The sequence below is a fragment of the Stegodyphus dumicola genome, chromosome X2, assembly GCF_044657685.1.
Source record: "Stegodyphus dumicola isolate Sdum_Otavi_A_Nest chromosome X2, ASM4465768v1".
NCBI classification, from domain to species: Eukaryota; Metazoa; Arthropoda; class Arachnida; order Araneae; family Eresidae; genus Stegodyphus; species Stegodyphus dumicola.
This window is the reverse complement of record NC_140781.1, coordinates 79,938,168-79,960,049: the sequence shown is the minus strand read 5'-3', so window position 1 is coordinate 79,960,049 and position 21,882 is coordinate 79,938,168. Positions and strand designations below refer to the sequence as shown.

At 35.1% G+C, this 21,882-nt stretch overlaps 1 protein-coding gene across 2 annotated transcripts in view; it reads right to left on the bottom strand.

Moving 5' to 3' along the window:
- The window catches only part of LOC118183995 (BTB/POZ domain-containing protein KCTD3), a 213,992-nt gene that overhangs the window by 96,612 nt on the left and 95,498 nt on the right, over positions 1-21,882 (bottom strand). For both annotated transcript variants that reach the window (XM_085809348.1, XM_085809349.1), the window contains 3 exons: positions 19,510-19,590; positions 18,976-19,341; positions 1,368-1,464 (listed from right to left, as the gene is read on the bottom strand). In XM_085809348.1, coding sequence (XP_085665474.1) covers positions 1,368-1,464; positions 18,976-19,341; positions 19,510-19,590 — 544 coding nt within the window. The remainder of the gene's footprint in view (positions 1-1,367; positions 1,465-18,975; positions 19,342-19,509; positions 19,591-21,882) is intronic.

Below are 21,882 nucleotides of genomic sequence, written 5' to 3'. Positions count from 1 at the left end.
GACTCCACAGCATTTTTCGTGTCATCGTCAGATCCAAAGTGCTTGCCACCAAGCTCGCGCTTCATGTGCAGGAACAAGTGATAGTCGGACGGCGCCAAGTCCGGGCTGTACGGCGGGTGATCGAACTGCTCCCAATGAAACTGTCGAATTAATGATTGAGTGACACCAGCAATATGGGGCCGAGCATTGTCATGGAGCAACACAATTCCTTTACTGAGCATTCCTCTTCGTTTGATTTGAATGGCACACCTTAGTTTTGTTAAAGTCTCACAATATCATGCTGCATTATTGGTTTCACCTCTGGGAAGAAATTTAGTAAGCAAAACGCTTTTCCTATCGCAGAAGACAGTGCACATGATTTTTTGTGATGACATTGTCACTTTGAACTTTTGTTTTTTCGGAGAATGAGTGTGTCTACACTCCATCGATTGTTATTTCGATTCTGGTGTGAAATGACACACCCAAGTTTCATCACCTGATACAATTTGGTTTAAAAAGTTTTCTCCCTCATCATTGTACCACGTGAGAAATGTCAGGGCACTACCAAGTCGCTTTGTTTTGTGAACATCAGTGAGCATTTTTGTAATCCATCGGGAACACAGTTTGCGATAATTCAAGCGGTCAGACACAATTTCGAACAAAACAGTATGTGAAATTTGTGGAAATGCCTCTGAAAGAGTTGTCATTGTGAAGCGTCTGTTCTCATGAATTGCTTCATCAACTTTCCTTACCAAATCATCGGTGACAACAGAAGGCCGACCACTCCGAGCCTCGGCGTGGACATCTGTTTGACCTGCATTAAACATTCTTACCCACTTTCTCACCATTCCATCACTTATCGCGTATTCACAGTAAACTTCTGTCACTTGACAATAAATTTCGGCTGATTTAACATTCCTCGCGTTCAAAAATTTAATCACGGCATGAATCTCACAGTCAGCGGGAGAACTAATTGTCTTAAACATTTTGAATGTGCACAGCAAACTGAAAACACAACATAGAGCAACCAAAATGGCGACAATTGAAAGTCAGTGAACAAGAAAGACTAGTGCGCATGCGCGGGACGCCTGCCACAGCGCTTCGACGGCGCTAGAATGAAACGGTATTTAGTTTCCGAATACGCTACGCATTTATTTGCCTTTTCATTTTTCCTACTACAATATACATTAATTGAGAAATACCCCTGAATCCTTTACAAATAGAAGAGACGGTCTTTCAATACTTTTACACAGGCAATCAAGCTGAAGATATGCTTTTGCATAAAATAATGAAAAACAATTCTAATATATGCAGTATCCAAAATCGTCAAAGTGGTAGCAAAATGATATCATGTTTTTAAAAAAGTGCATTTGTGGACATAAACGTACCTATAACAACTCACAAAGTGCGCATAAGCAACTGCAATCCAGTTGTGATGTCCTTTGACTATTCGAACCCTAAGTGGGTCAGTCCAACTATATGAACCTACAAATTAAACAGACAGAATTAAGTTTTAGTGTACAATAGCAAATATCTAACAATAATTTGATACATAATTTAGTTCGTATCTTTACAATATATTTCTTATTTCTGTTCCATCATAATCTATGCTGCATTAAAAAACATTTATTCAAGTATAATTAAGACAAAACAGTAAAGGTTTACATGAACATCAGCTGCATAAACAGTGTTATGAGAGGTCTAGTACTTTAATGTGCAAAAACTGCATTAACAAGAGCTATTTTTATGTACTCCCTCACATTAATCCTTGTTTTCCTGAAAATTATGAAAAGTTCAAAGTTATCAGAAAATATACCAGGATTGCTAATCAAACAGAAGAATGAAATCCCTTAACTTTTCTAGTTTTTCCATGCGTTTTAAGAAAATTCCAGTCTAGATGCATAATGCACATTGGCTGTGCTAAGGAAAATTTAATTATGGTACCACTTAAAAAACAAAATTTGCTAATTACATGACTTTCATAAAAAATTGCTTATGAATCGCCAAAGCATTATTGTTATAACTATAATAAGAGTTGTTCTCAGTAACTTCCAAATTAATTTTTTGCCAAACTAAGAAAACTTTGCTATAATATAATATTTACATACTAAACTAAAATTATCTTCCGCAATCCATAACATCAGAAAATAAGTCCAAATAAATTCCCTTTTTAATTACATGAAGAGAGTATATTATACCTGAAGGATTGTTAGTGTACCTGAAATATTTGCAGTAACAGATACTGAAATACATGTGTAATAAAATGTTGAAACAAATATAATTAGTTAAAAACACAAATTAAAAATTAATTTTACATGCATAAAAACATACATTTGCAAAATAAATTAAATGCTTACAATTAATTCCATTTAAGTAATAAATAAAGTCATTGAATTTTCAATGTTATGCATAAAGTTTTAAATATTGGATTTTTTCCAACCATTAATTGTGATAAAATTATGTCATAAATGATAGTACTATTGTTTAAAAAAGTATTACAAATACATTTTGGAATGCAAGTTATTGTTTACAAAATGGCAATGGGGAAGCAGTAAGTTATATCTATCCTATTAAACAATATATATCTGCTGAACAAACCTCTGTAACATGACAATTGCTAAATTCTAAAAAGCACTTTTTTAAGAAGTCAAAACACTTCTGATGGAAAAACTTTTAATATAAGCACATATATTAAAAATTAAATGCAATTTTTGATTAGAATTGAAGACAAAAAAAGACATTTAGAATATTTAAAGAAAACATTAACAGAAAAAATTAGCATAAGACCCTCTCCTATTTGCGAGTCAATTGAAAAAACACCTCAGCTCAATTTTTTTTTACTCCAAACTTTTAATCTGTGCTTGTGTTTTGCTTTTGTCTAATATTTTTTCCATCTTCACTATCATTTAGCTTTTTGTCTTTAAATGCTTGATGATATGCACTACAAGCAGATCTAGCATATTGTAGCATCATTTACTTTTATGGCATAATGAACACTTTGCATTCATGTTAATGAATTTTCCTGAAGGTTTTCCACTAGCATATCATTATTAACTGAGAAGTCAATTTTTACAGTGGCACTGCCGTGTGATACAATTAGAACTAGCTTTAGAACACTCCAAAGTTCTTCAAAATATGATTTACAGTACAAAGTCCATAATCCGGACTTGTCGGGACTTCAGCGATTTGGATTATGGGATTTTCTGGATTACAGATCATCAATTTAAATCTGGTAAGATAGCATGCAGAAATTATACAATTAAAAATATGAAACCGTAATTTATGAAATAAAGAGCAATTATGATTTAAAGGGTATCAAAATTTACAAAAAAAAAAAAAAAAAAAAAAAAAAAAAAAAAAAAAAAAAGCTTAATATTTATTTGTTTACTTTATTAAACATTTCATTCAATATAAGTTGTTTAAGTTGCTTTGTTTTTTGTCCTAATACTGTCCTAATACTGTTCAAGTCCTGTAATTGCTGTGTTGAGAATACTGACTGATTGGTAACTTGTCAATCAAAATTTTTTCATTTTCAATAACATTTTTCTGTCACTTTCTTCACTATCGGAAACAGTATTTTCTGGATCTAGAACCATACTACAGATTTCGCCGTCTGTTAACTGAATAATGACTGGGGCATTGTGATTGCAATAAAAACTTCTGTTATATCATCTTCATTTATTACCGCTTCTCCACATTTCTTTACAAAATCCAATAACTGGAAAATTTCATCTTTAGTTTGCAATGTCCAAAAACCTTCAAATTCGCAGCTATAATCTTCATGGTCCTCACCATGAAATATGGTAGCTGGTCATAAATTATGCCAAGCATTTTTTAACGTATCTGGAGACACATCCTCCCAATGCGCATGTGTAAAAGCATTATGCGCATGCGTAAAGCATACAAAAAAAGTTTGTGGCTTTGAGGTCCGGATTACAGATCATTCTGGATAATGGATGTCTGGATTACAGACTTTGTACTGTATAAATCAAGTCCTTATAAAAGAGATCAAGTTGCATTGCAACATAGTTAACAAAAGTGTCTTGCCAAACATCCTTACCTCTGAATAACAATCTCTTAAACGTCACTTTTGATTTATCTGCAACTGCAGAATTAATCCATTCACTTCCATACAGTATATGCAGTAACCTCTCCATCCTTTAGCTCACATAAAATTTTATTAGATGTAATGATATTAGGGTCTAAAAAAAAGTGTTTGACCAAGTTGTATTTAAATGTGCTCCTTTCAACAATTTTTGATTAACCAAAAACGTTCTGCAGCGAGTTCCGAATTCTCTTTTCTTTAGATCAGACATTCCACTTTTAGCTAAACTCATACAAGCAGCAATACCCCTGCAACATTACAATATATAGTCTGATCCAGAATATCTATTTTTTATCAATTTTGTAGGAGTTTTCACCCATCAAAGTAAATCACTTTTGACAAATTTTAAGAGAAACTGATTTAGTATATTATGGAAAGCTGTGTACAGAAAGAAGTACATAGAATCAGCTGTCTGAAATGATTTCAGAAATGGATGTACAACTCCTGCAACAGAAATATATATATATTAAAAAAAAACAAGATTTTTGCCAGAAGAAACTTATTTTAACCCCCCCCCCCAGGATCCTTGGAGCAATTTTATTTTATCTAGTTCCGAGGTTCCCTTAAAAAAAACTTCTCAGAAGGTCATTAGCAGTAGCATGCCCCCCCCCAAATTGACATGTAGTAATCTTGTGCTCACTTCATTCCCCACACTGTCCCAAAATCTAACAACAAAAAAAAATGACCTCTCTGGACAATTTTATTTAGAGCTTCATTGAAGGATATTATGAATTCGGTGTTCTTTAGATCAGAACTGAGGATCTTTTTGAAGTACAGAGCTAAACCAAATGACACTAAATATGACATTTTCGTACATCCCATGGTCATAGCTTTATTGCTATCATCAAAAATTTTCTGGAAGAGAAAAGCAGCATCATTAAACAAATTAAAGGAAAAATGTGAACACTCCGCAACTAACACTTTGTCCTTAGTCATGAAGGTGTTCAAATTTGATGATTCAGGAACTGGCACCGGAGATTACTTTGCTTCAGAACTCTCTTTTACCTGTACAGATTTTTTTTTTTTAATTTTTTTATTTCATCATTTTTTAAGTTCATTGTGACAGAAGTGATTTTTCTTATGCTTTAAACTGTTTATTAGCTTGTGAATGCTCTCCTTCCCAAGTTATTAAGCATGACATTTTTTTAGCAAAATGTGCATCTCGCCAAGTTAGGAGCTCCTTCAGTAAGTTGCAACCATAGACTCTTAAGGACCGAGATTAGAATTTGTCCAATCTGGATTAAAACATGTCTTTTTTTGCATGCATTTTGCAGCTAAAGTAAAGAAAGAAATTTATTTAAGAATATTCTAAAAGAAATTCAAGTATTTCATATTTATTTAGCAGCATACATAAGTAAAACATATGTATACTAAATTTAGTGATATGTCATCATACAGATAGAATTAACTTCACAAGTATGCCAGAAAGAATTGTCCAAAATCTGAAAGTATTATTAACTAATAATAAATAAATTCAGAATGAAGAAGCCACATCGAATTATATGAATTACATTAAAATAAAGTTGTTTACTTAGGGAAAAGATTAAAAATTGAATTAAGTCAATGGTACAGGGTTGACACTTAAAAAGGAGAATGAAATTCCCTGACTTTTCCAAGTTTTACAGGTGTGCTTTAAGAAAATTTCACTCTATCCGCATAGCACGCGTTGGCTGTGCTGAGAGGTAAATTTAATATACCACTTGAAAACACAAAAATTTGCAAATTACAAATGACTTACACACACACACATATATATATATGTATGTATATATATATATAATCCCCAAAGCATTACTATTATAACTGTAATAGGAATTGTTTTCTCCACTGAAGACTGAGATTAGAATCTGCCCAATTTGGATTAAAAAAAATTTTTTTTTCAGACATTTTGCAATGAAAGAAAGAAATTTATTTAATGATATTTTTAAATAAATTCAGTTATTTTATTTTATTTAGCAGCATACATAAGAAGAAATATCTGCATTAAATTCCGTGGTAGTATATCATCATCCTGCTAGAATCAGGCATGAAAGTGCAAGTTGGCAAAAAAAGCTGAACAATATGGGGACACAAAAACTAAATGTGCACGTGCGACCTTAAAAAAACCCATTTTAATAAAATATTAACCTTTTAATATAAAAGTATTAAACATATACATATAATTAAACTAAAATAATACTTGTACTTATTATTTGCTATTAATTTTATCTTCCACTTGTAAAAAGAAAAAAAAAAAAAAAAAAAATCAGTAAATCACCAAGAGATTGTAATGAATTAACCTTAAGATGCTCTTTATGTAACTTAATTTAACAGTTGATACACGAATACTGTACACAACATTACAACACACTAATATACATATTTATGTTATATATTACTGCCCATTTCCAGGCAATGACAAGTTTTACAGATAAAATATATATATATCTATATATATATATATACGAGGGTTGGAACTTTAATAGTGGCAACTATTTATTTACAAGGAATACAAAAGTGATTCATGTCACCATGTTTTACAGTCCTTCAATATAGTCGCCAGCATTGTGTACAACAAGTTTCCAACGATGTGGAAGTCGCAGAATACCTGTAGCAGCGACTGTTTTGTTGATAGTTTGAATGGACCGGTGTACTGCCGCAAGAATCTCAGGAACAGTTTGGAAGCGAGTGCCACGAAGTGGTTCCTTCATCTTAGGAATTAAGTCATAGTCACAAGGGCTTAGATCTGGGGAGTATGGTGAATGGTAAAGCACTTCCCAGCCCCATCGCTTGAACAAATCAGTCACAGCTTGCGCTGCATGCGGCCGAGCATTGTCATGCAAAATGAGAGAAGCATTCTGCAGAAAGTGTCGCCGTTTTTTTCTCAAAGCTGGTCGGAGATTGTGCTCCAAAAATGAGCAGTAATACTGCGCAGTGACGGTCTGCTGTGGGGGAAAGGTATGCGATAGGATGACACCATCACAGTCGTACATGAGAATCACCATAACTTTCACATTGCTGGGGTTCTGACGAAATTTCGAACGGCGTGGTTACCCGTGATGACGCCATTCGTTTGATTGGCGTTTCAGTTCTGGCTGGTACGATCGGGCCCAAGTTTCATCCAGCGTAATGATACGGCGTAAAAAAGCATCTCCTTCGCGCTCATAGCGCTCGAAGTGGGTTCGGGCAGCATCATATCGTAGCCATTTCTGCATTTCCGTCAATTGATGTGGAACCCATAGTGAAGCAATTTTTCTCATGGACAGGCGTTCCTTAAGAATGTGCAGCACAGTCGTATGTGCTAATCCTGCTTGTCCAGCCAGCTGACGAATCGTTTGGCGGCGATCACTGTCCATTAGTGCGGCAACAGCTTGCATGTCTGCATCGCTGACACTTGGACGACCTGGCCGCAGCATGTCTGCCACGTTTTGGCGTCCTTCATTGAATGCTTTCACCCATCTTGCTACAGTTCTGGAAGGCAATGCAGATTCCCCGCAAGCCTCTTGAAGCCCTTGATGACACTGTCGTGCTGTACGACCTCTGGCACATTTAATTTTTATCCAACATCATTGTTCTTGTTTTGAAAACATCCTGACAACACTTACTTTAGACCGCGAGCTAATACAAGGATTCGTTCTTTGCGCCACTCCGCATGCGCGTGATGTAGGCAGGACGAGTCTTTTTGCTGAGAGGTAAGGTAGATGTAGTTCACATGTGGTATACGCGATATTCTTTGGTTCTGTTGCGTAGCGTTTTTTCAGCTGTGTTGCCACTATTAAAGTTCCAACCCTCGTATATAACTGTTACTATAGCTTTCAATCTTCACTTTTAGTTCAATAAACAATACTATATATAACACCAGAAAAAGTAGTCATGTGAGATAATATAGTTACAAAATAACATATAGTTAAAGGAGGAATATAAAAAATAACTATTTTGTCTGTCTCACTCGATCCTGATTAAAAATTTTTAGAAAAAAAGCTTTTTCTTTTTTGCTACTTTTGCAGCCAACTTTTCTAATTTCCGTTTGCGAGCTAGTCTCAATTTCTTTCCAGCAGCTTTTATACAATCCATTGATACTTTTTTATTTTCTTCTTTATTTTCTGCAATGTTTAATTGCTTTTTTTCTTAGATTCTCGCTCCTCCTCTTTTATCTCTAGCTCTTCTTTGATGAGCATTCCTTAAATTTTTACATAGAGTTTTGTGTACTGGAGAATGCAAGTGGTTATCCGTATGTCCGACAGATGGCGCCAGAACCAATCGCTCAAGCAACTCTCGCTTGCTCTTCTTTGATTAGATATTCGTATGCATCTAGTTCCGCCTTTCCACATAAGTCCCACCTACTTCGCCTTGATGTAAAATAACGTATCTCATGATCTCTGGCATGATGAAAAGTTTTTTTACAAAGAAAAGAGGAAGAGAGAGAGTGTGTCCTCTGTTTAACCCCCCCCCCACACACACACAAATTTGCCGGTCGCGATTTCTCAACAGTTCTGCATCAATCTCAGCAGCAGCCCGGGTGACGTTCAAAAAAGCGGAATTCCGTGAATACGCGGAAAACTTTCATGCCTGTAGAATTAGTTTCAAGATTATTCCACAAAAAACTGCCTGAAATTTGAAAGTATTATTAGCTAATAACAAATAAATTTTGAGGGAAGGAGACAAATTAAACGGTATGAATAACATTAAAACAAAGCTAATTACTTAAAAACTGAATTACGATAATCAACGATTATTTTGGCGAATATAGTTATATGAAATGGTTAGCCTAGATGACTGTCTTTTCTTAATAATTATTTTTTTATTTTACTGGAAAATGACAAATAAGGCATTTATTAAAATAAAAAAAAAGTTTAAAAGATTTTGTGGTAAAATTCTTGTTCCATCTCATCCTATTGTTGTAACATTTATCTCATTAGAGGGCGCTGTGACACCACCCACTAAACCAGCAGAACCTCTGTAGACCGTGAGCAGAGCAGTTGTTCCTTTGGAATCCTACCCCATCTTTTGTAATAGCCATCAGTGCTATCAAGAGCGTACAACTGATCCTTAAGGCCCCTGTGCCTTTCCATTGTCGAATAAACTTTTATAATTAGTTACAGTCCATCATTCTTTCGACGGATCTCACTCTTTAACACTTGGTCCTTAAGGACCCGGAGAGCAGATTAAAATGACGTTAGCATATCTTAAAAGATAGAAAGCTTATTTGAAAATGAAAATCACACAAGTAGAAAGTTTTATCCACAATATCACCTTAATGCGCCGCCTTCAGCAGTGGAAACAAATATTAAATTGAATTGCACGAGGAAATTCACTAAAGACTTAGAAGATCTGCAGAACCAATTTTATCAAGAAGCTAAAGATGAAGAGTTACAAGAAATAGATGAGGATCTTGCAGATATGGACTCAAGAATAGAAAAAAATGAGGTAAATCTTTTAAACCTCATTTCTTCATTATCAGAATTATCAGATGGTACATTAAATAACAGAGAAAGCAGTTAATACGGCAAGGTCGAAATCAGTCGAAATCCCATTGACGCAAATACCATTACCAGAATTTTCCGATCGTTATGAAGATTTTAATGCATTTAAAATTGCATTTCAAAATCTTATTTCTTATAATCTTCATTTATCAAACTCTCGAAAAGTTTTTTATTTGTGTACATGTTTAAAAGACAAAGCAAAGCAGATCGAAACAACAGATGACACTTGCGAATCTTTGATGAAACCACTGGAGGAAAGATAAGAAAACAAAAGAATTTTAGTAGATACTCATATTCGGAATATTCTGAGTCATCCAAAGTTAAAATGGGAATTAGCAAAAGAATTGCGTGACTTACTAGACTGTTTAAGAAAGAACTTGCATGCATTGAAACTACTCAGTTATGAGTGCGGTAAATTATCAGACATTTTATTAATAAACATACTAATAGACATCAGTGCTAACACAAGAATGTACAACTTTGATCCCTGTGCCTTTCCATTGTTGAATAAACTTTTATAATTGATTATAGACCATCATTCTTCTGAAGGATCTCACTTATTAACAATCCTAGTATATGCTATAGCCTTGGCATGATTTTGAAAACTGTCACCAACAACAAAACGACCCATTTACTGCTCATTATCATGTCACCAAATCCCATGTGTACCATATACTAACCAATTTTGTTAGCTGATTTGATGTGTTAACCCTCTGAGCATTATGACCGGGTTTATCTGGTCATCAGAAGTTTTGCTACTTAATATATACTTGTATTAGCTTATAATTTAAGATATTTTGCTATCTTACTTTCTTTAATAATGTAAATATCATATTAATGAATGTAAGTTTATGAAAATGCAGACTAAAATAAGTAATTATACAAACTCAATTACTAAATGCTGTTTAAATACTGGTCTTCATGATGGATCTAAAATCCTGACACTCAGAGGTTTAAACCATTTTTCTTTTATATGAGAATGGTAAGGTATTTTCTTTAGTTCAACATGCCCAACCCTGCACATGCAAGTCTCTCGATGTACTGGAAACCAAAGTTGCTGGAAACTTGCTTTGCCTTTCTAAAAGGGAATTTGATTGGAGCTGCAAAAATTGGCTCAACACCAGCTGCCCGAATGATGCTCATGCAATACATAATTTGCCAAGAAAGTGATCGCTTTCAGCGTTGGTGCAAAACTCACTTTTTCTGGAACTGTCATGTCAAATTCCCTGATTTTTCCAGATTTTTACTAAGATTTTAAAATTCCCCGAGTTTTTTGGGTGAATTTTTGAATTCCATGACTTTTTCTGATTTTCCAGGTAGCGTGGCAACAGTGATGGTATTTTGGCCAATGTTATTAAAGAGTTACATCTTAAATGGTTAGCTTAGATAATTGATTATTATATTTTTAAAACTGTTACTGCAAAATGACAGTTAAAATATTTATTAAAAGAGAAAAAGTTGTAAATGATTTTGCTTTGTACTAAAATTGGGGTGGGGGCTAAACAAAATCAGAAATTTCAAGGAGGAAGGATTGATTACTTATTTTTACTATATGAAGTGTGTAAAAAGGTGGGGGGGGCAAACATAATTATATTTAACGTGTTTGTTGCTGAATTCAGCAGTGAGTTCCACCTTAAAAATAAATATTTAAATGTGGATTATTTAAAAGTCAAAACAACGGAAAATCAAGTTCAGAACAAATAAATATTTTGGCATTTCCCACACAAAGTATCACATTTTCTTGCATAATTTAGAAGTGTGATAATCATGATATATCTAGACCGCCAATGATGTAGAAAGCTTGTCAGTTTAATCTTATTTTTTCTAGAAACGTACAACAATGATTCAAAAACCATTAATAGATTTTTTTAACTTTAAAAATGCATTACATGAATTCTTATCATTTTAACACTTTAGCGCAAAACCAATACATTGTTAAGTAAACATACATTAATTACTTTATAATTAATGTATGTTATAATTATTTAATTATGTGTAAAAGATTATAAAGTTCCACTTACCAGATTTTTTTAACTGGAGATGGCAACAGAAATACAAGCTCTATAAACCAAGACGCAGGTTTTTCTTTTGTTCAAAATGCACACATTTCTTGATCTTTACAAGAACATGCAAGTAACGCTGTAAGGATCTTAAGTTTTACTAACGTTTATTTTATTTTAAATCTTTACTATCACTTCTTATTTTCTACTTCCGGCCAGAATTATAAGCGTTAAGGTTTTTATGCAAAGTTTGTCTGGCGAACGCCAAGTATTTAAGTTGTGGCCTTTTGCCAAGCGAGAGAGAGGAAGCAGTGAGTCAAAGCAGGCCGCTTACCTTAGAAGTTACGCAGTTGCTGTTTGCCTTCCAGGCCAGAGGTTTTAATCCTCTTGATAAATTTAAACGTATTGTAGTGTTCACAGTCTCTGTACTACATACGCTTCCTGTTATTATAAGGCCAATCTTCCACGTTTATTATTCTAAAGTTAAATTAGAGTTTAGTTTTATTTTTATACTTTTACATTAGACCCCAAGTAGCGGGTCAGTGTATTCCGAAGTACAAAAGTTATTGTATATAGAGAAAAAAATAAAGGGTTTTGTATACCCTTCGTCTGTATCCTGTCTACTTACTACAATTAGTGAACATAGCTTTAGTAAGCTCTCTGTTCCGAGTCAGGTCCTTGTATGTTCCCGAAGAAGGTAAGAAGGAACATTGACCCTGATAGTGGCGCCCAACGAAGAATAACCATGGCCGAGTTTTAAGAAGAACCTGTGCTGCCTGCAGAAACGGCTCAGAATCCAGAAATGCCAGCTGCCGCCCTGGAAGGATTTGGTTACATCGTCCAGACCATGCGCGCTTCGATGAAACCAGAAGCAACATTTAATGGAAACTCACCGGTAACCAGTTTTTTGGAAAAATTGGATGACCACTTCATGCTCTACCCCGTGCACGAGTTTCAAAAAGTTACCTTAGCTACCAGCGCTTTGAGGGGCCAAGCGCTTAACTGGTTCAAATGTATAGGCAGAAGTCTCTTGGGTCAAGCAGGAAGTCCCACCTATACTTACGAGAATTTCAAGACTGCCCTACTAAAAGCCTTCCCTGTTGTAAGGGATCGTGCGAAATTAGACACGGAACTTTTCAGTATATATCAACAAAGAATCGAAAACCTCTCGAGCTTTATTTTAAGAAAAATTCACGTTTTCAAACTCTTGTATGGAAACCGTCCGGATCCTGAAATAATTCAAGTGATTTTGCCGAGGTTACTGCCCCAAGTGCAAGACTTTATTGAATTAAGAAATCCGACTACACTGGAAAAGTTATTTGAGCTAGCAATCCAGTTTGAAAGTAGAAGAACGGTGGACGTCGAAAGAAGATGCCAATATCAACAGCGAAACCAATTTGGTACGCCAAGACTACAGTAAACTCAAGCACACGGCTACGGAGAAAAAGCGAATCAGTGGGCAAGGAAACCCGAGCATTCAAAAACAGCCGGCGAACGTTGACAGTTCAATAGCAATCCAGGAAAAAAGTCTCAAGGCCAGGGGAAAAAGAAGGAAAGCACGGAAATGAAAAATAATTTAAACTAAAACGGATTTCTGCTGACGGGAGGGTGCGGAAATCCGAAGGTCACGAAAACCCCTCTTCCTACAAGTTAAATACAGTAATGGTGAAAAATCTGACTCTTCCGAAGATTGAAGTCTTCGTGAATAATATCCCACCCACCGCACTCCTGGATACCGGCGCGCAGTGTTCCTGTGTGGCAGAAGACTTTTTTAGGAAGTATTTTCGGAAATACTGCATATATAATTCGGATAATACGACAGTGTTAGCGGCGCAAGGAGAAAAATGTAAGTGCGTAGGTAAAGTACCTTTGTATATCCGTATCAAGGACGAACAAGTGAAGGTGCTGTTTTTTATAGTAAAGAATCTGCAAGCACATTTAATCTTAGGAATAGATTTCCTTTCAGACGCACAAGCAACACTGGATTTTAATGAAGCATCCCTTAAGCTGACAATGAAACCAGTTCGTACTGAAAAGGCTGAACCGCTGATGTTAAAACTTGACCACCTCCCTAATGACGAGCAAGGAAAAATCCGACAAGTGGTAGGTGAATTTGCTTCATTATTTACTGATATTCCAGGATTTACTCAGGTTACTAACCATAGTATTGACACCGGAGATGCAATGCCAGTTCGTCAAAAACCATACCGATATGATAAGAATAAGGATAAATTATAGAATGGCATATTACCGATATGCTACGTAAAAAGATCATAACACCCATCTCAAGTAGTTATGCTAGCCCGGTGGTTTTATGTAAGAAAAATAATGACTATCCTTTGGAGCATCCAAAAAGATGGAGATTCGCTATTGATTACCGTAAATTAAACTCCATAACTAAATATCCGGTATATCCGTTACCGATCATAGAAGAAATTTTAAGGAACATAAAATCAACCAAATTTATGACGACTTTAGACTTAACGACTGGTTATTTTCAAATAGGGGTTAGGCCTGAGGACGTGCCTAAGACTGCTTTTATAACCAAGTCTGGCACTTATGCATTTTTGCGTATGCCGTTTGGCCTTTCAGGGGCCCCAGCAACATTTCAGCGATGCATGGACATTGTATTAAGACCTGTTCTTGGAAAGTCCACATTTATCTATCTAGACGATATCATTATTACTAGTGATAATCTCGACCAACATGTACAGGATTTAAGACAGGTGTTTTCTTTATTAAATGAGGCTGGTCTAAAAGTTAATGTCGAAAAGTGCAAATTTGCAGCCCCTGAATTAAAATATTTAGGTTACAAAATATCTCAAAAAGGGATCGAGACAGACGAATCAAAAATAATCGCTGTACAAAAGTATCCAACTCCAAACACGGCAAAGAAGCTCTCTTCTTTTCTAGGACTTTGTTCATATTATAAGTCCTTTATAAAAGATTTTGCAGCTATTGCTGAACCATTGTTAAAATTAAAAAGGAAAAAGGCAAGATTCTCGTGGACGGCCGAAGCCAATAGTGCTTTCGAAAAATTAAAACAAGCATTAACGCAAGCCCCTGTGTTGAAATTTCCTGAAAAGGATGAGAATTTAGAAATTTCAGCGGATGCTTCGGATTATGCGGTAGGAGTGGTACTTTCACAAAATCAGCAGCCCGTGGCATTTTTTAGCCGAACTTTAAATCAAACACAAAGAAACTATTCCGCGACCGAGAGAGAGGCACTTGCAGTTCTGTTAGCAGTGCAAAAGTTCCGAGTCTATTTTGGAAAGGCGCCGATAACAGTGTACTCTGATCATGCGGCGGTAACTAGATTGTACTCAGGGAAAAATTTATCCCCAAGGTTAATAAGATGGGCACTCAAGCTGCAAGAATATAATCTGGTAATCAAGCATACCCCTGGAAAGGAAAATATCGCAGCAGATGCCCTGTCAAGAATTAAAATAGACGAACAAGGTAATACCATAAAGGTGGCAATGCTTACAGCATGTACAATAAATTCCCGAGAAACTGTAATAACCAAACTGGGTAAGGATCCCGAGTTTAGAAGTATTTATGAGTATTTAAAGGATCCTGAAAATTTTAGCCACCAAGATATTGTGGCGATAAGAAATAGGGCGGCCGATTACGAACTAATAGATGGTCTATTATTTTATACAAAAACTACGAATTCCAACAACGAATTTTGACCTGTTATCCCAGCTAGTCTTAGATTAAATATCCTGCAGGAGCTCCATGACAGCCCTTTAGCTTCTCATGCTGGTATTCGAAAAACTATCCAACGCGTACGCGAGGCAGTCTACTTTCCTGAACTGCAAAAGTTAACAAGGGCGTATGTCCAGTCCTGCCCAACATGTCAAGCCGTTAATTATATTAATTTCTGCCCGGCCGGGTTTCTAAATAGTATTAAATCCGAATTTCCAAATGAAATAATTGGCATCGATTTATTGGGCCCTTTCCCAAAAAGTCAGTTAAATAAAAGTCGCTATCTCCTTGTTATGGTTGATCATTTTAGTAAATGGACCGAAATTGTTCCCTTAAAACGAGCCTCCGCGAAATTAGTTACTGATTCTATGTTAAATAAATATATTTTAAAATACGGGGCGCCCCTAAAAGTTATATCGGATAATGGTCCTCAATTTGTAAGTAATATATTTGAAGACATGTGCCAAAAACTGGGCATACGTCATTTAAAAATGGTCCCGTATCGGCCGCAATCAAATATAGCGGAACGTTAGTTAAAAAGTAGTTATGTTAAAAATTTTCATAAAAGCTGGGATAACTATGTCAATGAATTTGCTTTCGCCCTTAGGACCGCAAAACATGATACAACGGGCAAAACTCCTGCTGAGTTATTTATTTCTAGACAGAAAGATTATAACACCGTTAGATAAATTATTTTATGTGCAACAAAGAGCCCCAGAATTTAAAATGGGTGATATAGAAAAACTAATTAAGGAAGCAAAGAAGAATACGGAAGTAGCACAAAGAAAACAGAAGCTCTATTATGATTTGAAACGACGGGGAGTAACTTATAAAGTAGGGGATGAAGTTTTAAAAATTAAGCATTCACTTTCTTCAGCACCAGAAGATAAAACTGCCAAATTTTTTCCACGATTTGAAGGACCATATGTTATAGAAAAAATAACTCATGCTGTAGTAGTGTTAAAAGCCAGAAATGGTGAAACCTGTTCCGCAAACATTGATCAAATCAAGCCCTACTTTGATCGTAATAAAATGCAAATCTTTTCAGATCTTTTGCAGGATCCGGCACGGCAGACACCGCAGACACAAGCTCCAGAGGTGGAAAAACGACAAGTACAAGGGCAAGCAATTAAGAGGCAGGAGCAAGTGAAAAGAAAATTTCCCCGTGGAAAAATTGAAGGTAACAAGAAAAAGAAGCCATTCCACCGTCCAAAAAACAGAGTTCACGAACACCCCCAGAATGAAGAAGGGAGAAGGACGACGTATGTGGAAAAGACCGGGAGAAAGGACGGCAACTATAACCCGGCTGTGAAACGGAAGATCTACTCATCCGACAGGACTCTCCGCAGTAAGTGTCGGCGAACTGCGGAAGGGCCATCAGCGGTGGAGGAAAAGTTACAAGGAAAATTTGAACGGCCAGCAACGAGGTCCAAGCAGGAACACGAAAGAAGGTTCCCGGTTCCGCCAAGACCAGCTGCCATCAAACGGCCAAGACCACAAGCAGAGGAGAAAAAGAAGGTATTCAAGGGTGGCCGAACTGGTGAAAAAAGGAAGCTTCCAGAGGAAAGCACTGAAGGGCGAGCCCGTACAAGAAGGAGGATAAATCACACAACTCTCTGCAATACCTTTAAAGACTGGGCCCAGAAAAGGATGTCCGAATATTACAAAGAGAAGTAAAATATTATGTTACTTTGCAAACTTAAGTTAATCTTTCATTCTTACCGCAAGTGGCAGATTTCAAGAAGTTTTACCTCATGGGAGGTCTACCTTTATCGCCAAAAGGGCGAGAAATGAGTTGTTACCGATTTTGGTATTATGTTTTTCAATTACTCGCGCGTAAAACAAAAGTTGATGTATAATAGCGTTGTGTAAAGACTTAAATATTGAAAAAAGTTATTGTATAAATTTTATTTAAAACATTCTAGCAAGAGAGAAGTTTTAGTCTGAAAGACTTTTTGAAATGTAGTATTTCAATGTAGAAAGAATTGGCACTTGCTTGGAAAAGAATAGAAGTTAACAATGTACTACTAATGTATGTTTTCAAATGTGTAAAATTAACGGCATGTTGATATGTTCTTATATACAATGTGAACTGTTATTTTAAATGTTAAGAAATACCGTGATATGGTAAAAGTGAATGTTAAAATTTTTTTTTATTCGTGTGACTGCAAAAAGACTAAATCATGGAGAATATGTGTTAAAGGTTGAATGATGTAGTTAGGCTCTCTGACGCTACACTTTAGAGTTAGACACTTTTAGAATAGTACCTCAGGGTTTAGAGTTGAAATTAGGGTGTGTTAAGAGGTCTTGTTATGTTGAATTTTAACATGTTAGTGTTTGATTGTAGGAGGAAGTGTGGAACACGTAGACAGAAACACATTCGTGTTTGGTGTTCTTTTACAACACATGTCAGAGAGCACGGGGAGAGATAATTAAAATAGTCATGAATGAAATAAAAATGTTACGAGAAGTATAATTGTATATGTTACTTGCCATTTCATTGTGTAACATTTCATTAAACTAGTTTTCCTTCCAGATCTCTGGAAGGAACCAGAATTGAATAAAAGCTCCTGTTTAGATGCAGTACAGATGAAAAAAAAATTGTTGTATATCCTGGGAGCTGCTATTGTAACAAATTTCTTTCTTTTAAATTTCTAGTTTCTAGCGAAGTATGTTTGTAAAAGATTGGCCACGCGTTAGATTCTAGAGCTAAAAGTTTTCAACAAGGTCGTTTTAGACCTCAGTTTCAAACTAATTAACTCTGGCGGGAAGTATGTAAGGATCTTAAGTTTTACTAACATTTATTTTATTTTAAATCTTTACTATCACTTCTTATTTTCTACTTCCGGCCAGAATTATAAGCGTTAAGGTTTTTATGCAAAGTTTGTCTGGCGAACGCCAAGTATTTAAGTTGTGGCCTTTTGCCAAGCGAGAGAGAGGAAGCAGTGAGTCAAAGCAGGCCGCTTACCTTAGAAGTTACGCAGTTGCTGTTTGCCTTCCAGGCCAGAGGTTTTAATCCTCTTGATAAATTTAAACGTATTGTAGTGTTCACAGTCTCTGTACTACATACGCTTCCTGTTATTATAAGGCCAATCTTCCACGTTTATTATTCTAAAGTTAAATTAGAGTTTAGTTTTATTTTTATACTTTTACGTTAGACCCCAAGTAGCGGGTCAGTGTATTCCGAAGTACGGAAGTTATTGTATATAGAGAAAAAAATAAAGGGTTTTGTATACCCTTCGTCTGTATCCTGTCTACTTACCACAATTAGTGAACATAGCTTTAGTAAGCTCTCTGTTCCGAGTCAGGTCCTTGTATGTTCCCGAAGAAGGTAAGAAGGAACATTGACCCTGATAACGCTCTCTGGATTCTGCAAGTTACTGCAAACCGAAGATGCTGGAAACCGCTTTTTTTTTTACTGTTTGAAATTCCCAGACTTTTTTTATAAATTTTCAAATTCCCTTATTTTTCCCACTTTTGCTGGTAGCATGGCAACCTTGAATATACGTGATCCAAATTTTATATATTATACTTAACACTAATAACGTTTACTAACAGCCTGATGTATAAATACAATTAATAGGTAAAAGAAGCTATGAACCTTTCATACCAGCAAGTTTTTGAACACACGAAACAAAGAGAAAATGAAAATAAAATAATAAAATCATTAAAAAAGAGCAAAGGTATATATTTAAAATAAGATACATAAACTATTAATTACCATGATTGTTGAAAAATGAACTAAGGTCAATCTTAAACATTTTGCTTAAATCGGCAGATGAATTTCTCGAATGGCGCATATCTAAAGATGATGCACGAGAGTGTCCTCTTCCAATATTTCTTATGTCAGATGAACTTCGGGATAAAGATGGGACTGGCCAAGCATCTGGCGTTCTTGAAACAGAAGATGTTTTCTGATGAGAATGATCTGGCAACACTCTAAACACTAAGCCAGGACGAGCATCAGCTGTTCCACTACTACTTCCACTAGTTGAAGGAGTGACATTTGATAATGAGCTGGTTTCAGTTTTGGGAAAACTTGCTCCCTTTTTATCATTTTTTAATAGCTGATCATTTGGAGGGGATGCTGAGTAATACAATGAACACAATGAAATACCAATACAAAACATAAAATTACGCAAATACTGCTAAGTAATACAATGAAAACAATGAAATACCAATACAAAACATTAAATTATGCAAATAATGAAATCTAGTAAGTAATTATAAAGTGCACCTTTTCCTTAAGACTCACCTGCAGGACATAAATATCCATGGAACAGCACATCGCCACACGAAGAATGATTGAGATCTTCACAGAGGATTAGGCGTTTCACTACGAATAAATAAAAATACTTTCTTAAAATCTTATTTTCATTTGGACAGAATAATTCTTAGGTATGAGCAAGATAATGTAAGGATTAAATACATTATTTAGTACTTGGCAATTTTATAACTAATATTTGAAATTAAAGAAACCTGATGGTATTTTCTGTCAATCCTGTAACAATAAAGAACATAAAACTTCAGCCATTATGAGTAATAAGGAAATGACTGAGTGGAAGAAAAACAACACTGATTGATATAATTTTAGCAGATGTGTTTTCAACAATTCAATTTTGTCTTCTTCAGCTACTAAAATACATGTGCCACAAATAGAAAGATGAATGAATAAATTTGTGAGATTTTATTAAAGACTAACCACAGTGCTTTTTATAGTAAAGGGACAGCAATAAAAACAAAAGTAATGAAAAGAAACAAAGCATCTCATGGCAACAAGGGATGAAAAATGAAAGCAGAAAAAATTTGTTAATACATGGATAGGAAAAATGGCTTAAAATTTAATCACTAGATAATGTAGAGAGATTATAATGGAAAGCCTAAAAGAAATCTAATTAACCAAATATGGACAATTTTGGCAGAAGCAGCAAAACTGAATTTGTAATTTGCAACCCAACAATGCTAAGGAATACAAGATTTACAGTACAAAGTTTGAGATCAAGATGCCGAATACTCGGAATGATCAAATATCCATATCACCAGCTTTTTTTTTCTTTTCCCCAACCTTTTTAGAAAACTTTTTTTCAAATGGTAGAAAAAATTAGATTACAAGAGTAGCATCTCACTTTATTATATGTTTAAAAATTCACGCATATGCAGCAGACATTTTTTCATAAAAAGCCCGTGGAGGATACTGACTTTTAATTTCATTTTGGTTAAAAATAAAACACATCCATTTTGGAAGAAACACTCATTTATTAGCATACATCTTTATTGATCAATAATTTGGCTCCATAGCTGCTTTTCTGCTTGCCATATATTTCAAGCCAAAACATTCTACAAAAGTTCATCACTGTTTTTAATACCTACCAGTGTTGCCAGAAATTTTTCAACTAAAGTTTCAAAAGAGGGCTCAAAAAGTAGCAACTGACATCAGAGATCACGTGATTTTTGTGACCTCATAGTTGCGCATGCTCATATGACTTCTGACGTCATCACAAATTTACTGCCTATTGTATTCGATTGTTCTGTAAGCTACTGTATTCGATTCTTAGTCTTTTTAATTATGTGCCTTAGCTTTAATGAACATTTTAAAGCCATATTGTTCATTTTAAATTGTTTAAACATCCATCTCTTTTTTAATTAATTCTCATTTAATTTTTCTATTTTAAAATTAATTTGTGCATATCTATTCTTAAGAGGTTTCTCATGTTTAGACTGTTAGCACTTTTGTACTAAATGTTTTGAGTTGGCAATTAATTTTTTAATTTCCCCTCCCCCTTAATTTTGAACATTTTAACTGAGGAATGCTTTTTAGTGAGATTTCCATTCTGCTTGGTCGATTTTGTTTCAGACTCTGATTACTTATGAAAGCCTTGTTTTTTCACTTTTAAATTTATTTGCATTGCTATTTAGAAAAATGGCATTGCTTTGATTTTAAGACATTTCCATTGCTTAGTTCTTAGCAATATTATAATCAGGAGAATGAATTTCCTTTCTTTCTCTGTTTGGATACTTATTATATGGCACGCAAGCTGCAAGTTCTTTTGTTCGATTTGTTATCACCATAAAACTGGGGGAGAGAACTGACTTAAAAACAAAATGCACAGGGGACAAGGGGGAAGGTGAGAGGTTCTGAAGCAGTAATTTTTCTTTCTTTGCCACGTTTTTCCTTTTCTCCTACCCCCTTCTCGTTAAGCGGCTATCACTTCTACGGACGTGCGAGGCTAGGCGGGACAATTAGAAGAAATGAGGTTCTAGTAACACTGGTTTAAACGGGAGGTTTCCGAGAAATGTTTTGTCTAGCTAGGCGTAACATGCCCCCGGGTATGAGCAACATTTTGAAACCTTTCCGAAAATGTCCCATCTGGAACCGTGTTCCACATAGAGATCAGCCAATCAGATGAAAGTTCTGCTTCACAGGTAATTTTCAATAAGGTGATGGCTCTTGTTGTGAAATCATGGATGGTGGGAATAGAAGCCAATTTAATTTCAGAAATATGGAAAAAGCTGTATATATATTGCAGTTTTGTTGTAGTATAACTGTTTAAGTCATTTTTAAATGTTAATATATTCATTAAATTTATAATCATGGAAATTTCAAAATAAACAATATTTTATTACGTGC